Below are 19294 nucleotides of genomic sequence, written 5' to 3'. Positions count from 1 at the left end.
CCGTGACAGTATCGAAAGAAAACTTAAATGTGTAACACCGAACCCAAAATATACAACATCATTCATAGATGAATCATATAATTAATAGAAACAGCATTTATTTGTTCAAATCTGTCACATAAGTTTGTTTTTTGGTGTGTGAAATGTTGCAGGTGAGTCGGACCTTGTCACTGATCCAGTCCAGGGCGTCCTCACACTCTCGCAGGTACTGGACCAGTTTCTGGGCTTGCAGCAGACGCATGCCCTTCTCCTTGGTCCTCTGCAGCAGGAGGTCCCACAGCCGGTGCAGCTCCTCCAGACGGGTCTACGGCGCAGGGAAGGTTTTATTTCAGTGAGTGAAAAGAAGCGAGACGTCTTCCTCAAGGTGACCCAAATAAAACGCAGAACATGCAGTAAAAAACAAAATGTCATTATTCTGACAGCAGGATGAAGACGAGAGGCGAGAAGGTTCACAGCACTCAGGAGGCACGCTGCAGGTCGACACCTACTTGGATGTACTCGGCCATATTGACACTCGTAACTACAGGTCTCTGCTGAGTCCGGTAGGGCGTGTAGGACTGAATCAGACGGACGGGTTAACAGTGGACAGGAAGTCAGGGGACGGGTGTTGTACCGATACTTAGCGGTTCTCAAAAAAAGATATGACAAGATTCACACAATTACTTTGAAGTTAAATTGCTTCGTGTTTCAATACTCTTTTTTTCCGATGGGTTTTCTTTTTAATAGCAGAATGGTTTGCGTGGGAGCTTATCGTTAGACACTCATCCCCGGTGTCCCCTTCAGATTCTGCTTCCTCCTCAGTGATGCTATTTAAGCCCCGAGTACGTCATCACACACTTCATCGCTGCGTTTCTTACTCGGATGGTCTCGGAGGAGAAGTGTCCCTCGGTGATCATGAGGTTTCCGGTGTCGTCCAGCTTGATGATCGCCCCACAGTTGGCCTGAACTTCAGCTTCGAAGGCCTGATGTTTCTGCAGCTTACCCTGCGGAGAGAGGACGACGTGTGAGGAGCAGGATTCTGGTTTAACGGAGTTCAAACCGCGAGAGACGTGAAGGCGGTGGACGGACCTGCAGGTTGGACGGGTCCTTGTAGTTCTCATCAGAGGCGATCTGCAGCTTCTCCTGGATCCACTTCTCCAGCTCGTCGGCGTCGCGGCGGAAAAACTGGAAGCGGTAAGAGTCCTCCAGCTTGGTCCGGCGCATGATGGACAGCTCCTTGAAACGCCGGTAGCGGTCCAGGACCTGCTGCCGGCGCTCCTGGATGTCCTCGGCTGTCTCCAGCACTTTGGCCCCCGCGGTGTCCATTTTCTGGAAGAAAAAACACCACAGATAAAACACATTAGTTAAATGTTAAAATAACATCTGACCTGCACACTGACATGGATGAATTCAGAGAGCCGATCGAGTCGGGACAGTAGAGCAGCTCCTGTTTGTGTCTAATAGAAGAGGATTGAAGAAGCTTGCGGTCTGTTGGGCAGCAGCATCACATGTTGTCTGTTTGGGGTATGTTATGTGTTTTATGACCGGCTGCTGTCGAATTTCCTTTTGGGAATCAATCAATCACCAGTGACCAGTTTGATCTCCCCCCTGATGAGGCCACCGATAGATCAGAGCAGCACGTCGTCTTCCAGGGGGGGCTCTCATGGCCACGCCCCTTTCTGAGGGAAAACACTGACAGAATCAGATGAAGTTGAGACTTTCCTCCAAACTGCTGCTTTAAACTAACCGGTTTAATAATAACGTCATGCCGAAGAGTTGCTGTGTCGTTAGTTGCTCCAACAATGACGTGATAGAAGGTCGCTACGGCAACGAGCTACCAGAGAGGAAGACATCCTGACGCTGTAGGTTTTAATGGAGGTCAGTCAGCGGTCAGAGAACAGCGCTGATGGGAGGTAACAGACTGAACAATAAAATAACTCGCTGGTAACATGAACACCTGGAGACTCAGTCAGGTGAAGCAGAAGTCTGTTGGACACTTCTGGACACCGACGTGACCACGGAGACAAACTAAACTCTTCTATCTGTCCAGCCTGTTCAGTCCACGTATATTTAGTTGACATAAATAAACTGCGGTTTTGTAACGTTATTTTACATTAAAGTCGACGCCGAGGGTCGTATGTTTTCCAACAAAAGGGGGCGGGGCCTGCTGACAGCCAGAGTCTGATCTACAACTCTGTCCCATCAGTTTTTATTAATGAATATAAAACCACAGGGGAAAATGAAAGAAAGAAAGTCCTGAACTTCTACTGCGGCTCTTTTGAAAATAATTTGGCAGGAAGTGTAAAGCGGGATATAAAGAACGAGGCTGTTTGCGTTGACGACCTCCCTCCCCCCTTCCCCTTCCCCCACCCCCATCCTGTCTCTAGCTGAGGGGCCAGCAGCTGAAAATGCCAAACAGGGGTGGGGGCGGAAATTCCACATGGGTGTCAACAGTAACTGGACTTCACTACACAATGAGATCACTGCGGTCAGCTCCTCCGGCAGCCAAATGGTCCAAATCAAGGCTCCGTAGATAATAAAAGTGTGAAAATACTGGTGGAAACGTTCTCCCTGCAGGTATCTGGTGCCTTCACAGGCTCGGACCTACAGCAGAAATAGGAATGTGTGCTTTGTTGTGCCAGACAGACACAAAGAGGCTGAGAGGGGGAGATATTGATCCGTCTAACCGAGCCCAGGTCAACCAAACCCCCAGCTGAGTGCCGGGTCTGTCGGACTGGATGCAGATGAACACGGTTTCTGCTGATGCTGCAGATGGTGAGACAAAACGCGGTGGGTGGATGTGAAACAGCGACCCGGTCTGAAAGGGGGGATTAGTAGAGTCAGCAGGGCAGTGAGCTTTTTATCCAACGCCAGAGGACAGAGATGCTTTGGTCCCCGGAGAGCCCACACATACACAAAAACATGGTGGACACTGTAAGAGGATTAGAGGCACCGACCCACTGCCTGGAAAAAAGTGAGGTCCACAACAGCATCCCTCCCCCATCTCCTAACTTAACCCAGTTCACAGAGAGCTTTAATCATTTCAGGGATTTCACTGGACTCGGCTTTAATCTACAGTGATGTCAGCAAAAAGGGAACAGACGATTGTGACGGACAGGTCCCAGAATTACACCTACTACATGACCACCTTCCCATTAAGAGACTCCACCAGCCAAAATGTGTTGTCATCAACATGGTGTCTTTAGATGCTGTCCATCTATATGCTGTAGTCTGTTTGGGGAACGGCACCAACCATCATCCATCAGTGAGGTCATCAACCATCAGTGATGTCATCGTTGGTTTGTGAACGTTATCAATCCTCCAGTTCAGATTCTGTCCGTCGCCATCTTGCTAGTTCAGAGCGGTTTGGAGCAGGAAGTGACCATATTTGGGCGAGCTGGGGGAGGAGCCAGCGGTGGATCTGACCGATCTGATTGGAAACCTGACGATACTACGTCCCGCCCACCGATAGCTGTAACCTGACTGCACCACAGGCCTGTCAATCAAACAGACACGCCCCCAAAAACAGGTCTTCTTGAATCTTCTTTTCTAATGAATGAGGGATTATTTTCAGATGGACCTCCAGAAAACTAATAAGAAGGAGTGACTTTAGCTAACAACACCGAGATAACTGATGGACACATTTTATTCACTTTGGATTTGATGAGAGAAGTTGAATGGGAGTCTATGGAGCCGGAGGCTTTTTGGAGCCGACCTCTAGTGGCACTCGCTGGTATTGCAGCTGAAGACACTTCTGGATCAGAACCATTTTACAGACCTGAAGCTACGAACACTTTTATATCCAGTCTGAGGTTGGCACACTTTAACTCTGACTGCGGGGGCTAAAAGAGCTGCTGAAAGGTGACTTTGTCCACATCGTTGTAATCTATATGTTCTATTTACAAGCAGTGCAAATTAAATTAGTTTAGAAAGAGGACTCAAACACTTGTGTGGACGAAGATATTTTTAAAATAACAAACTGACAAAATGAGCCAAACTGAGCGTCACAGCAGGCTCCTCACTTGTCTGCGACGCCCCTGAACGCAGCGCTGCGACTGCTGATAGCACCTCCTCACATCTGGTATCAGGAGATAACAGCGTTCCCTCGGGGGCTTCTGCTCTCTGCAACAAACACTCAGGGACTCCGGCGTCACGGCCAGCTCCTCTGACATGGACCTCTGCCGTCATGTGACACTCGCTTCCTGTCTTCCAGGCATTTTCAACACTTAATGGCGGGTGGGGAACTTTGACCGATACCAGCTGCATGTGACCGTCAACAGTCAGCAGCCATCCAGAGTCCAATCATCCACTGTTACAAGCTCAGGGAGCAGCGTCTGTCTGCTGTCGTGGTGTTTAGAAGGTCCCTTTATAAGTACTGCAGTACTTCCTGGTGTTGTACAGCGAGACAGACATCAAATACCTAAATTCATCTTATAATGGTTTTACTGCATTTATTGTTTGTTACAACCGCACTGCAACTACAACTAATATTTCAATATAGTTATGTTGCTTCTGTTGAGGTAAACCAGTAATTTATTAATCTAAGAGACGGACTCCACTAATGTCTCCGCTGCTTTTATATTTACAATCTCAGACAATTGTGAAAACAATGAATAGCCTATCCATGTATCATTTCTCTGCGTTTTTCAAAGAGCCTCAGCAGAGATGTATTTTTAAAGCACTCGTTAGTTCCCATGATGCCTCTGGGTGCCACTGGGAGATAATCCAAGTGGAGGTGTGGGAGGAATGAACGAAGGGCAACGGTCACCGATTCACTCCATAAAAATGAGGGCCATAATAATACAGGAGTTACATGAATCTTTCACTGGACATCTCTTCTGGCCAATCAAAGTAGTGGCTTCAACATATGTCCCACACAGTAGATTAAAGTTGGGTGGAACAGCAGAAGAGGGAGGTCTGTGGAACAGCCAATAGGAAGCCCTTCCTCTGCCTGCGATGGTGGACTTCCTGTCACCTGCAGGGTTTTTCTGAGGCACTGAATGCAGGGACAAGAGGAGGTGCAGGGGGCTAAAGCTCTCTCAGACCACTTGACTTATACTAGGAGGTTATTATGGGATGTTTGCCCAATGACGTCAAAAAACTCCAGCTGTAATAAATGACACCGAAACCCTCTGCTATCATCAGAGGAGTGGGTGAAGTCATCCACTCCATTACCATGGTGACCCAAGCATTATAAACAGGGGTCACACGGATGCCGGACTATAAAGGAATCTGCAGGAAATGGAAAAGTCTCAGGAGACGAGGCGGGAGGACGAAGGCGATGATGTAACAGCAGTAACACATCTTTTCCTTCTCTTCATACGACGGGCAGCTTTCATCGTCTCTGGACTTCACTGAAGAGCGAGTTCATCAAAGTACAGAAGAAGCATCTGCTCTCATTAAACACGCCGGGATGTGACGCACACACTCGCAGTGTTTGTGAAGAGGAACATTTTCATTCAGGAGTCTTTTAGCAACAGCTGATGTAAACAAATATGTGATTTTCATATTAAAAACTGATTTGTTAGAAATAGAAGCGAGAGTCAAAAGGTTCTGAGAAAGTGAAAGCATCAGCCCTGAAAAACCAACAGGATGAATCGCTGATAACAAGCACACAACCGGGAGGCAGCAAACCATGACTCAGGTTCACTCAGGTACTTCAACGGTAATTCAGCACTTCACTTTCATGCAAAGGATTTCACACCAACAGAAGACATGCACTAACAACATACTGAAGCCCGCTGTCCCGTACGGACTCCATGAGACGGGAGGTATTACCCGACAGGCCCGGATCGATCCGGCTCAGTGGAAACCAGAGTCCAACAGAAACGCAGACAAACGCAGGCACAGCTCAGATCTGACCAAAAGCTCACAGGAAACCAAACTCTACATTTTCATACTGGCAGGTCTGAGTTGGTGGTCTGACAGGACGAAAACATGCACGACCGAACCACACACACACCAGATGTGTCGGGTCTGGATCCTCAGGTTGTCTCGGCTCCGGATGGATCAGAGGTCTACATCTGTGGAGACCTGACGTCCTGCAGCAGAGTCTGAGCTTCACTCCTGACCCGTCGGACGGTGACTGAAGAAGCAAAGTCTCAGAGAGACGCAGTGCACCTGCAGTGGCTACGCTGTTAAAAAGAGGCAGCCAAGATGCAGCCCAGCCCCTGCGTCTCTCTGAGCTCCGTACCTCCACCCCTCCCTCCCTCCGGCCCGCTCCATCCCTTCACTCAGCAGAACAACATCAGCACTGCCCACACAGCTCTCGAACGTTCTCTCCCACAGAAAGACACACACAGAGACACACAGAGACACACACACACGGCTGTGTGGGCATTGATCAGACAATCATTAGGAAGCCATCAGCCTCTCAAGAAGGATGCTTTCACTGAACTTCAGCAGGATGATGCTTGATAATAAATCACTGTACATTACAGAATAGTCAGAGTCAACATGGCTGGAAACTAGTTCATGTAGCAGAATGACTGAGCAGGTTTCTAGTGTATTCTGCTCAACAGAGAACCTCCAGCCCGGGAGACAGCGGGCCTACTTTCCATTTGGGTCACGGTCGTCCTAAACTTCCAATGAAAGAGGAGCATTCGTAGGCTGTGCAGGAGGAGGTGGTGATTAGAGGGAAACAGAGTCTAACTCCCTGGAGGGAAGGCTAAATAACTGTTTTCAAAGGGTGGATGTGATCAATATTACTCACAACAACACAGAGAGCTCGGCTACTGTACGAGTGAGAGCTGACGGTGCACAAAGCTCTGACCTCGCTGTCCTTGAATGAGCTCCTCACACCACCACCACTAATGTAATGCACTGCACTCCATGTTGTGATACGTCTACTGACTGCATTCAAAACACTGGCAGGAGCCTCAGCTGAGTGAAGAGCGCAGCCCCACACACGTTTTTAAAAAAGCTTCACATGTAACAGGAGAAAAAGCAGGAAAAAAAAGAAAGAAAAAAGGAGTCTCTGCTGCCGAGAATCTGACACCGCTAGAGAAACTAAATTCATACGACTGGAAATCCATCCAGTCAAAAAGAGGAAGTGTACAGGGACATGTAACCTCCCCTGGGAGAATCTGAGGAGGGTTTTAGGCAGTACAGCTCAAAGAGTCGTCCCATTTTACTTTTTACATATTTCTGTATCATCCGGCACTCATCTAATGATCTGCATCACTGGTGCATCACTGCTGCTGTCAATCACTCACCAGCTGAAAGGACTCTTGAGGGTCTAACAGATGGAGACCATCAACCAACACACGACACACAGAGCGTCACCACGAGTTTTATCACACTCTGATCTAATGACAGTGAAAACTATCTTTGATTATACTTTTCTTGACTTAAAAAAACCAACAACCATCAATTAATATTGCATGACCTGCCAAAGCCCACAAAATATACAGCACAAGTCATTCAAATTGTAAATGCAAAGTGGCCAAATGAACACATTTAAGTTAAGTTCCTGTTGATGAGCTAATTAAAATACATTTAATCTAAATGTGGAGTCTCTTAAACAGTGTGATGTGGATTATAACGTGGTAACGACTCCTTTCAGTCCCACTGGACTTCATCACTATCTGCTCAGCCGTGTGCTGTAAATAGGTGGAGGCCTGTTGGTATGTGAGGAACTTGGCACCACCCTGACGAGGCCAGCTGGGAAGCTTCATCTCATCATCTGGTGCACCGCCCCAAACCGTCCCACCATCTGGATCAGAACCGGGCCTCTGATCCTGGGTCAGAACCGGGCCTCTGATCCTGGATCAGAACCGGGCCTCTGATCCTGGGTCCGCTCCTTAAAACCATGCAGGGCTAGATGTGACCCACTGCTGCACGTGAGCAGCTCCACCGGAGGCCCGGTCGGAGATGATTAACGGGGAGCAGCAGTGACAGCCGACAGACCATAATGTCCGTCCGGAGTGTTTAAACTGGGCGGGGCGGCCCACCAGCTAACCTGCATTAGCTTTTCTTCTCTTTTTTTTTTTTAATCCACTGCTATTTGATTCAGTCATTTTATAACACAATAAATATATGTTAAAAACATATTTACATCTATGAAATATATTCGGTTTTTCTTCTAGAAGAAAACATGACGCCGTAAACTAGCAGACTAGTTAGTTAACCCTAACCCTCTAGTCCCTGAACGTCTGAACTAACCCATCACGATCAGCCTCATCGGTGCTTTTAAACAATCCGGAAAAACACGATAAACAAAGCGACCGATGCGACTTTAAAATCAACCATTTTGTTCAAATGCATCAGAGTCGATGGGTGTCGCTGCAAGCTAACGTCGCTGCATAGGGTGGCTAATGCTAACATCCAGGTGGTATTTCCCCCTCAGTCACCCTGCAGGTAAACACACGAGCACCGTGAACGTCATTCCGTTTATTCTCCCTTTGAAGGCAAACATATCATCCAACAACCGGGAGGCTGGTCGTCAGTTACCGTTAGCCACCGAGCTAGCAAATCCGTAGCAGCTGGGCGACAGAGATGACTCAATAAAACCGGGTAAATATAAAAACCCGGTTTATGATGCACCGAATCTAACACTCACAACAGCACGCGCGGTTTTCATACCTGTGTCAGTTTGTGAAAGAGCTTACGGCGAGCTGGTTGTCCAGGTGAGTTCACGACGAAGGATGAGGCGCTGCTCGGTGGGACGGACGAGTTTTTTTCTGACCTTATGTGACGTAATTTTCTGCAGCTGTACGGAAAGAGCCGATACACTCCGGAAAGAGCCGATACACTCCGGAAAGAGCCGATACACGCCGGAAAGAGCCGATACACGCCGGAAAGAGCCGATACACGCCGGAAAGAGCCGATACACGCCGGAAAGAGCCGATAGACTCCGGAAAGAGCCGGAAAGAGCCGATAGACTCCGGAGGGAGCCGATTCGCCGTCCCGGAACCCTGTTAGTCCAAACTCACCCAGATCAGCATGTTATTGTATTGTTTAGCAATATTAAAGGTTGTGAGAGAGCCGAGAGGCTGTTAAACTGTTTAGAATATAATTAAATAAATAGAAGGTGCTGCAGGACAAACGAGCTGCTGCGCGCTGCGCGTGCACGTCATCGGCCAGGCCTAATAAAATTAGTGCAGGGCATTGCAGGGTCTTAATTGTATTAAGCGGAGACACTGTGCTCCACCACTGCAGACTCAGTCCGTACAGCTGACACAGAACACGCCAGAACTGGACTCAGTGAGTCAGCTGTGAACACCGCATTCAGCAGCACCTCCACCAGCTGACTGCCACGAGCTCTCAGCACACAAGATCATCTGTTCACGAGCCGCTGGTTGGTTATTACTCCGATGTTAACGACGTGCCTGTGCATCCCTGATCATGTCAGGAGTTCAGAGGAGGATTCACGTCATAAGTCGGTTTCACTGTTGTGATGAGGCTGCTCAAACCGTGAACATCAACAGCTGCTATGTGACATGTACTTTTCTGATTGACATCTGAAAACAGGCCCACAGACTGAAACGCCATCCATCCAAAAGAAAGTGTGTTTTGAAAATAAATAAGATGCATCATTCATTTTCAGTCAGTTCAAATCAGGTTAAAAACTGTTTTTCTTTTATTGCTGCTTTAAAGTTACAACTCTGACCCACTGCCTGGAACCAGCCGAAGGACAGCGACAGCACCGAGGATTTCAGCTCCATATTACCCAGAAGCATTCATATGTCTGAGCACATGTCATTAGTTTGACTAAAAACTGGTATACATTTAAAAAAACAAGTACAAAGTTTTAGTATATAACAAATAGTGTACAAAGCAGAACCCCGGGAGTCTCCATCTGTCTGAGGAAACACAGCAGGACGGTTGTAAAGAGAACGATAAGATGGGAGGATGAGGAGGCAGCAGGCTGATGAAGGGCTGTAGGTGAGTGATGAACCGTCTTACTGTGTTCTTTCTGTAAAACCACTGGTCTCTGTTTAGTGATTCACCTGCTACACACCAGACTGGGATTACAAGGTGTTAAAAATCCACTACGTGAATGAAACCATCTGGTTTAATAAGCAAAGCGAAGGCTGGCTCATCGATGTCCAATTCCTTTCACGTGATTAGAGATTCTCAGACAAATCCAGGGTCCATTTTTATACTTTACTTCTTCACCCTACTTTGTCATCATCAACGTTTAAATACTAGATTTAAGGGCCATGTAATTGCAAAAGGTCTCAATATAGGATTTGTTTTTATTAATCCAAAGGCGTGCTGCAACTATGAGCAGCCCATAGATGCTGTTACTCCTCATACAAGTGCTTTGAAACAAGCTCTTTGGTAAAGGACCAACTTCTTCCTCCTGCTGGTGTAAAAAAATGTGGAAGGCTTTAAACCGAGGCGGGTCAGATGGTTGAGGGGTGTCAGATGGTTGAGGGGTGTCAGATGGGTGAGGTGTGTCAGATGGGTGAGGCGTGTCAGATGGGTGAGTGGTGTCAGATGGGTGAGGCGTGTCAGATGGGTGAGGCGTGGGTGAGGGATGTCAGATGGGTGAGGCGTGGGTGAGGCGTGTCAGATGGGTGAGGCGTGGGTGAGGGGTGTCAGATGGGTGAGGCGTGGGTGAGGGGTGTCAGATGGGTGAGGGGGCCCTCATGGAGCTGCTGAGGGTCACGTCTCCGAACACGTTGGTGTAGGAGGCTTTGAGGAACTGGACGTAGTTCTGCAGGCTGCGGTTGGTGCTGTCCGACTGCTCCAGCCGGTCCTTCACGTCCTGCAGTCGGGTCTGGTACCGCCGCTCCACCTGAGCATCACAGAGAAACACCTTCACACACCTGGAGACCGTTTCTACAAACACGTGACTGTGACCAGAAGCCTTCACCTCCTCTCTGCTGCGTCTCAGCTGGTGGATTTCTGAGGACGTCCTGCTGAGTTCGGTCTCCAGGTCCACAATCTTGGACTTGGTGCAGCGCTCTTTGGTGGCGGCACGTTCTTGGCTCTCCGACATCTGCAGAGAAACATGTCACGTTGGATTTAACTCGTGGGGGATAAATAATGCTCTCTTGAATCTTCTCCTCGTCGCCGCCCTCGGCCGTGAGGTGTCGTGCGGCCGACGTGAAGCCGAGCGGAGCGGCGAGATCCCGACCTGATGGCGAGCGTTGTCCAGACTCTCCTCCAGCTTGCAGCTCAGCAGGGAACATTCCCGCGTCTTCTCCTCCAGACGGAGCTGGTTGCTGTGGATCGTCTCTTCTCGTTTGGTGACGACCGCCAGCAGGTTGCTGTTCTGGCCGCTGGCCTCCTCCAGCTGCCTGGTGACAGCGACAGCAACGAGGGATGGATGTCAAACAACTTCCCACAAATGAAATCTCAGAAAGAAATACTGTCGCTGGGCTTCACAACATCCTCCTGTTTGGTCTTCTTAAAAAAAACAACTACCAGCCGCCTGCAACTCGTCCAGAACGCAAACAGAGACCAAACACAGAGGACATGTTTCGCCTATTTTAAAGGCCCCATATTGTATAAATTCAACTTTCCTAACCTACAGACTACTGCGGAGGAAATCTCAGAGTCCTCACATCGCCCTCGCAACCGGACCTAGCAACCGAGACCTGGCAAGCTACGAGAACACCATAAATGCCGACGCTGCTCCGTTGTTGGATGTACAGAAGATGAGTTGTCACTGCACGGCCTTCCAGACAATGTAGGTACATGTTGTACAGTGTGGACAGTAGTGAAGAGGGAACTGACCTTTCCAGACTGTCCACTCTCTGCTGCAGCTGTCTGTTGTCCTCCATCAGAACCTGGTTCTTCTGTCTGAGGAGCTCCATCTGACTTCCCTGAGTTTCCACCTGACACGACAGAACACGCCTCCTCGTTCAGTTCACTCGGACTGGATTTCCTCCTCAGAGATATTAATACAACTACACACATTACATCATCGTGCGACTGCAGTGACCTTCATGCGGAGCTCCGTCCGGTTGGTGCTGAGCTCCATGTTGCGTCTCTCCTGGCTGCGCTCCCTGTCCTGGGCCTCCTGCAGCTGCAGCTGGGAGCGTCGTAAGGCTTCGGGAAGCGGCTCCAGCTCCGCCAGCCGCCCCAGAAGATCCCTGCGCACGTCCTCCACCTCCTGCTCCAGCTGGCCGCGCACCACCTGGGCCTCCCGCTCCACCTGGGCCAGCTGGGTGCTGTACTCATCTGCCTCCACGCGGGTCTTTCCCACCTGAGCAGAGGCGGTTGAGGACTTCTCAACAACGAGACCATCACAGTTGAGACAGTTGTGAACCGTGATGCAGCGTCTCCCACCTGCACCTTGTAGCTGTCCAGGAGGCTCTCGTACTGCCTGATGGAGGCTTTGACCTGCTGCAGCTCCGACTGAGATGACACCAGCTTCTCCTCCGCTGCAGCCGCTGCAGCCTGACAAGGAACACACAACACCAGCCGATGAGTCAGCACTTATCAAATGAGCAGGACGCTCCATCCTCCTGATGCAATCTACTGGAACTCAACGGAAGTCTATTAGACTGAGATATAGGGACGGGAAGGAGATGATCCACAGATGGAGGGGTCAACAGAACCTCCTCCACCCTGAGAGAAATAAAGAACCGAGAGTGATGCCGCTGCTCGTGGAGGTGCTGTAGCTGCTGCAGGTTCACCTTGAGCGCCTGGTTCTCCAGCTTGGCGGCGGTGCTCTCTGACGTCAGGCCATGCAGGTGATCCAGCAGCGCTTCTCTCTCCGCTCTGCCTTTTTCCTCCCAACTCTGACGCTGATCAGTCAGCTCAGCGACTCGGCTGTTAGAACACATAAAGGAACGGAGATCATATTAATATTTATACCATCGACATATATTTATAAGGTATTTTTATTTGTCTAGTTGCAGGCGGTTGACTGACGTCTGTGCATGAACAGGAAGGTTTTGGGAATCAGTTTTAAAGGTCCTGCTGTATTAAACAATCATATCAATCAATAAAGAAACAGCAGAGCTTTGACTCCTCTCGACTCACTCAGCTCTAAAATGACTAAAATCTCCATAGTGAGACTCCCAGAACCACAGACGGTCCCACGTGTCAGACAGAAGCGAGCTGGAGGTACCTGTTCAGCAGCGACACTTCCACCTCCAGTTTGCGCCTGTCTTTGGCTTCCTGTGCGTGCCGACTCTGCCAGCTCTCTGCTGCCGACACGGCGTCCGACACCTGCTTCTCCTGTCGGGGAAAGAAAACAAAGGTTTCTGAGAGTGCCGAGAGTCCGGACCGTTTAAACGGAGCGTCTCTACGTCAGCGTACCAGGTCGAGCAGCTGGATGCTCAGCTGGCCCGCCGTGTCCTCGCTGCGCTGCGCTCGGTGCTTCTGGGCCCGCTTGGCTCGTTTCAGAGCCTCTCGGTCGGCGCCGGCCTGCTGCTTCATCCTCGTCAGCTGCTCCGTCAGGCGCTCCGTTTCCACCTTCTGCTGGGCGGTGGCTCGCTCCAGGGTCTGACCCGAAGGAAGGAGCACACCGAGGGTTGGAGGGAGACACGCCGACAGCACCACTCCCGCTTTATTCACCATGTACATCTGGATCACGCAGAGAACTCCACATGACGGCCGGTTCAAGGACACGCGGGACAAACCTTGATCTGCACCGTGAGCCGGTTGTTGTCGGCTTCTCTGCTGCGCAGGTGTCCTTGCAGGTGAGCTCGTGTTGAGTCCAGAGTCCGGGACAAGTCAGATGAGCGCCTGGCGTTGTCCTGCACAGTTTACATCAGATTACATGACATGACAAAAGATTTAGAAGCTTCAGAAAAGCTGGCGGTACCTTCTCAGTATCCAACAGTGTGGAGAGTTGAATGACCTCTCGGTCCTTCTCCTGAAGTTTCACCACGATATGCTGCGACAGGAAGAAGAGGAGAGTTTGACTGAGACATCCCTGTACTCGATGTGAAGACAGAAAACACGAAGCACGAGGATCCACTGGACTCACAGCGTTCTCCGCCTCGGTGTCCGCCAGCCTCTTCAGTAACGTGTCCCTCTCCTTTGACAGCTGGACCGACTCCATCTGCTCAGAACCAGACCACCAACACACCAGAAACTCTTCAAACATCTACTGAGAGCTGCTGCTAGAGACATGCAGAGACCAAAGACAGACCAGGTGACAACACGCAGACGTAAACAGTCTCTGGACCGTTTCTGTTAAATAAAGACAGGAAAACATCAGTGGGGAAAAAACTCAGGAGCTTCACGAGTAACAAGTTCTTTCTATATTGTTATGAACGTCCTCAAATTCAATCTGAGACTTTCATGAAGCATCTGGGATTTTATTTCAAACTGAATGTGCTGGAGGAATAATAAATGTACACCTGTCCAAATGCTGATATTGTGGACTGAGTCAGCCAATCAGAGCTCTCCTCTGATGTTCCCCACACACCTGGTTGTCAGTGAGCAGGAACACTTCAGCCAGTCTGATGGAGGTGTGTTTCTGTTGCATTTATCTGATCTGTCATCAGTTTGTCTCATTCAGGAAGTGAAGTTCGTTTAGTAGAGAAGCTCTTGTTGCCTTTGTGTTATTCCTTTAGTGGACTGTCTTTTTGTGTTGCAATTAATAAAGAAAAATTAAATAAAATCCTCAATCCTGAAAAAAAAAAAAATCCTTCATAGCAGCCATATTGTTTTGTTACTATTTAATCTGTCATTTATTTATTTATTTCTATTGTTTGTATGATTGACTAATTAATCATTTGTTATATAAAATTAAGGGAAACACGCGTGACCACAACAACACACAACATCCCACAATGTGAGCTGACATCACCTACAAGCTCTGATCGTGTTTCAGAGAAAATCTTTTCATCTAATGATCAGAGAACATTTTCAGGAAGTTTACTGACAATATTAATAATAATGTTCCTGTCAGGTTAAAGTTAACAAAGACGTTTTAACTGCAGTTCTTCAATTTTCTTCCTGGTTTTATGTGAAGGCTGCTGAGTTACCCAGGAAAGGTCTTCCTCTACCAACACCGCGAATTTAAAATATGGGACAAGAAGGGCTGATTACAGGAAATGTTCAGAGCAGCCGGAGGCCCGAGCGGCTGCTGTCGGTCCACCGTACCTGGGATCCGTGCTGCTCTCTGAGGAGGTGGCGCAGTGTTCGGTTGGTAGCCTCGAACGTCTCCAGTTTCTGCAGCAGCAGCTCCTTCTGAGGGGCCAAGACTGAAGCTCCGGAGCCAGACAGCTTCTTCACCGGGAGACAGACAGAGAGGCTTCAGACAGACCGCCGAGTGACACCTTCACGACCCTTTAACCCCCCCGTATTTCTACAGCCCGGTGAACCTGTGTCGACACTCACACTTCCTGCAGCGGCGCCCAGTTTGGAGACGGACTGGCGCAGCACTGAGACCTGCTGAGCAGCTGCAGCTCCGTCCACCTCCGCCTCCATCAGCTTCCTCAGCAGAGCGTCTCTGTCCTGCATGTCGTTCTTCTCCAGTCTGCAAACAACACACACTTCATCCCACTGTGGTGGCGTCAGCGAGGTCCCACAGAGGAAACATCCAGAGGACAGACTGAGATTATGAACAGCTTGTCGGAGAGTTCAGAGGAAATAACGCCACGATGGAGTGTCCTTCTGTTGGACATTCGGGACATGATCTTTCTAATCCAACATTCAGGGTTTTTTTTTTTTATCACAGGTGGAAAATTATTTCCACAAACACAGAATTCACAGTCACAGAATTTGAACTTATGATGGTGTGTGAAGTTTTTTTCTGATTGTTGAAATCATTTTTTTTTGATTTTGTGGGAATTTTTTTTATTTTTTTTATCACTACCTGATAAAATAATAAATGTGTAATCACTTCCTGTGATAATAATTCTGCTGGACATCACAGAAATATTTTAGTTCTGATCTTCTTTTATGTATTTATTGAACTTGGAGAACCGTGGAGATAAAAGCTCCTAAAATCTCCTAAAAGGTCCTAAAAGCTCCTAAAAGCTGCGTATGTTTCCAGAACAGACCGTCTGTGACTGGAATATAGAAACAAGGACTACGTCAGCCTTTCAAAATAAGAGCTTTAGATGCTGTTTAATTCATGTTCATTCAACACATAGACCTGCTGGATGAAACAAACAAAGAGACGTCTCTGACAACTGGACGTGTGGAGAAAACTCATTTAACATCCAGTAATATGGAATCACTTCCTCTGATCACAAACATTTAATCACATCATTTTAATGTGAAGAACACATTTCCCACAAACCCCGTCACTTCCTGTTTCTCCGTGAAGAGAGTTTTATTTGGAGATGAAAACAGGAGCAGAGATTTCTGGTTGGAAATGAGGAGTTATTGTTAATGAAGTTAGTTTTATTTGAATAGATTTACTTTATGTTTTAATACTTCAAGCTCAGATTCTGATGACGATGTTTTTTAAGGAAAATTGCGAGAATTTGAAAAAACTACAAATATTGTGGAGTTTGCTTGCATTTGTGTTAATTATTTAGATTGAGATTTCCTGTCGATCTTTCAGCAGAGATAAAATCATCATGCATTGAATCAATCAAACCAAATGAAACTAAAGACTCTGATAAAGGATAAAACATCATCTCTGCAGTAAAACTTGTAAATAAATTCTTTCATCATGTGTCCTTCAGTCTCACTGACAAACTGCAGCTCTCTCTGACATCACACATGGTGGAGGGAGCTGATTGGTTGAAGGCTGCTCCATGAGGCTGTAAGTGAAGCCGAGGTCTAACAGCTGTGTGAGTGTTCTGATCGTCGTCACCTGTTGTAGTCGCTCTCCTCCAGCATCTTCTCCATGGACAGACGCAGCCTGGTGTTCTCCAGCTCCGTCTCCTCCAGCTCCTTGGTCACCTTGGCCAGCTCCTCCTCGTGCTCGGTGATCACCCGATGGGAGACGCACAGCTGCTCCGACCGGCGCTCCAGCAGCTGCTCCTTCCTCCGCATCTCCACCTGTAGACACGTGACCGGAGAACACACCTGAGACCGACACCATGAGAACACCCTGACACCAGGACACCCGGACACCAGGACACCAGGACACCGGCTCAGTCCAGAGAGGAAACTGAGGAAACACTCACCTCATTCTTCAGGGAGCTGACTTCGGTCAGTAAGCCGTCAATCTTCCTCTCGTACTGGCTGATCCGTCCGTGTAGCCCCTCGTCTTCCTCCGACATGAGGTCAGCCAATCGCAGCGCAGACTGGGACTGTTCCGGTTCTGGTTCTGGGGGCGGTGCTGTGATCTCAAGGTGGTGCATCAGCCCCTGGGTGCAGAACAGTCTCTCAGTAACACAAACACTTTGACTGGATGAGACTCCTCCGAGTCCCTTTAAGACATTACCTCCCACTTGTACGAGGTGTCCCAGGTGGAGTTCTTTCCTGGGGGGATCCAGGGGACTTGGGTTCGGACCTTCGCTGTGGGCCGAAGGGTTCCTCGGTCCACGTTGGGCTTCCTCTGAAAACACAGCATGTCACTGACACGTCCACAGACATAAACAACCTCCCCGGGACAGACATCCTGTTGACCTCTGACCTGTGGCGTCCTGGCCGGAGACGTCCTCTGGCTCTTCACATGAACGTGCACCGGCGAGGCCTCGCTGACGTGCACGTGGACGGGAGGGGAACTGGAGCAGCTCCTCATTGTTGTCCTACTGTGAAACAGAGACGGATTAATGTCTCCGGTCTCTCTCCTGTCTGTCTCCTGTCTCCGGTCTCAGTCCTGTCTCTCTCCTGTCTCCTGTCTCTCATCTGCCTGTCTCCGGTCTGTCTCCTGTCTGTCTCCGGTCTCTCTCATGTCTGACTCCTGTCTGTCTCCTGTCTGTCTCCTGTCTCTCATCTGCCTGTCTCCGGTCTGTCTCCGATCTCTCTCCTGTCTCTCATGTCTGTCTCCGGTCTGTCTCCTGTCTCTCATGTCTGTCTCCAGTCTGTCTCCTGTCTCTCATGTCTGTCTCCGGTCTGTCTCCGGTCTCTCTCCTGTCTCTCATGTCTGTCTCCGGTCTCTCTCCTGTCTCCTGTCTCTCATGTCTGTCTCCGGTCTCTCATGTCTGTCTTCGGTCTGTCTCCGGTCTCTCTCCTGTCTCCTGTCTGTCTCCAGGAAGGTTTGACTGCACTACATGACATCTTTTCTTATCAACTGTTAATAATATTGTAGTACAGTAGAGTTACAATAATTACTGGAAGTTATTTATGATATAAATAAAAACATTTAATCTCTTTAAACAGTATTTTGGAATTTACAGATGAAAATTAGTTTGGAAAGAAGAATACAGTGGCACGTTAAAACCTACAGAAAGGACACAACTACTGTCTTCAACCTGAAACCTGCACCGACAGTGTTCATTAAAATAACTCTAATAACTCTATTATTTTATATTCTGACAAAAACGTAAGAAGTACACGTTCACTTGATATTAGCCTTAGCTTATTAGCTAACCCTAACGACAGTCTGTGTGAAACTAACTAACAAACAAATCAACATTTTACCGTCAGAGAAACCACCAAACTGTCGTCAGGACCTGAAAACAGATTCCACCGGTGAACCAGCGTTTGTTGTTCGGACAGAAAAGTAGGTGAGTTGACATGAAAAGTCTGTTGAGGTGGAAGCTTGATTAAACGTCAACGAGCGCTGAAGCTAGCTTCTCCCTGATTGGACAGTTTGAAGCACGTGGCATCTTTCTCAACCAGTGATTGGAACAGAGTCTATATTCTTCCGTTCCTTAGCAACGCACTCAACTCGACAAGCTGTGCTCGTGAGGGTCTACGGTATCAAAGATCGTTGCTGCGTTAAGATGAATCCCCCCCTACTCCATGCTGAACAGTAACCACCAGAAAGGGTGTTTTTAAACGGATTTTTCAAAACAAATACTGTTTTTGTTTTTTTAATAACCACTTTTATGTCCTTTTATACAGTTATTTTTTTCCCCTATTTTTGTTTGTTTATTTTATTTATTTGTGTTTTTGTTTTCTATTCCATTTGCCCGTTTTGGTTATTTGTTTGGTTTTCTTGTATTCATCACCTTTATGGTATGGTCTTTTTTGCCCAGTTTTTTTTTTTTTAATGTTTACCGGTATTGACGATATGCATGACTATGCTTTGTTTCTCTGTAGAGCACTGTGTAAACTCTGTTTTTAAAGGTGCTATATAAATAAAGTTATTATTATTATTATTATTATTATTACAATAACACACGCTGTCAACGGAAACCTCAACCATCTTATTTCTACCTAAACCATCTTCGAGGTATTTAAACGGATTTATTTTAACGGAGGTTTGTAGTACCATAATGTGACCACCAGAGGACAGTGAAGGGCCATACATTTCTATTTCAATGTCGCTTCATTGGCAAAGATAAAATATTATCGTTTACCGAGATGCTGAATTGATATTTTCTTTAAA

General features: G+C 48.0%; 2 protein-coding genes across 10 annotated transcripts in view; both read right to left on the bottom strand.

Moving 5' to 3' along the window:
• sptan1 (spectrin alpha, non-erythrocytic 1) overlaps positions 1-8644 on the bottom strand; it is a 30628-nt gene extending 21984 nt beyond the window's left edge. For 5 of the 6 annotated variants that reach the window (XM_069168953.1, XM_069168954.1, XM_069168955.1 and 2 more), the window contains exons 1-4: positions 8563-8644; positions 1069-1308; positions 858-983; positions 164-304 (exon numbers count right to left, since the gene is read on the bottom strand). In XM_069168953.1, the coding sequence (XP_069025054.1) occupies positions 164-304; positions 858-983; positions 1069-1305 (504 nt within the window). In that variant the 5' untranslated portion in view covers positions 1306-1308; positions 8563-8644. Of the gene's footprint in view, positions 1-163; positions 305-857; positions 984-1068; positions 1309-5941; positions 6061-8562 lie in introns of those variants that run through there. The other variant, XM_069168957.1, reaches the window with a different exon arrangement.
• Positions 8645-9542: 898 nt separating this feature from the next.
• odf2a (outer dense fiber of sperm tails 2a) lies at positions 9543-18527 on the bottom strand. Of its 4 annotated transcripts, none has more exons than XM_069169026.1 (19): positions 18414-18527; positions 17432-17549; positions 17240-17353; positions 16980-17162; positions 16664-16851; positions 15235-15373; positions 14998-15123; positions 13874-13948; positions 13709-13780; positions 13524-13640; positions 13201-13386; positions 13010-13119; positions 12573-12708; positions 12223-12333; positions 11876-12139; positions 11668-11768; positions 11066-11228; positions 10802-10927; positions 9543-10723 (listed from the first exon to the last, which is right to left on the bottom strand). In XM_069169026.1, exons 2-19 carry the CDS (start codon positions 17537-17539, stop codon positions 10553-10555), a joined length of 2490 nt encoding a protein of 829 aa, XP_069025127.1. In that variant the 5' UTR covers positions 17540-17549; positions 18414-18527; the 3' UTR covers positions 9543-10552. The 4 variants fall into 4 exon arrangements, with proteins under 4 accessions (XP_069025127.1, XP_069025123.1, XP_069025125.1 ...); XM_069169022.1 differs by having other exon boundaries at positions 18382-18502; XM_069169024.1 differs by having other exon boundaries at positions 14998-15120; positions 18382-18502.
• Between the last annotated feature and the right edge of the window lie 767 nt (positions 18528-19294).

Source organism: Embiotoca jacksoni, unplaced genomic scaffold (assembly GCF_022577435.1).
Source record: "Embiotoca jacksoni isolate LCO1_2020_lvr unplaced genomic scaffold, fEmbJac1.0.p SCAF_42, whole genome shotgun sequence".
Classification (NCBI taxonomy): Eukaryota; Metazoa; Chordata; class Actinopteri; family Embiotocidae; genus Embiotoca; species Embiotoca jacksoni.
This window is presented reverse-complemented; position numbering and strand designations above follow the sequence as displayed.

What these genes read in the sequence shown, in the direction of transcription:
- odf2a (XM_069169026.1), bottom strand. Translation starts at nt 17,539, where the DNA reads ATGAGGAGCTGCTCCAGTTCCCCTCCCGTCCACGTGCACGTCAGCGAG. An exon ending in GAGGAGAGCGACTACAACAG is followed by an intron (nt 15,374 to 16,663) that starts GTGACGACGATC and finishes TGTTGTTTGCAG; the next exon opens with ACTGGAGAAGAACGACATGC. An exon ending in GAAGTGTCGCTGCTGAACAG is followed by an intron (nt 12,709 to 13,009) that starts GTACCTCCAGCT and finishes GTGTTCTAACAG; the next exon opens with CCGAGTCGCTGAGCTGACTG.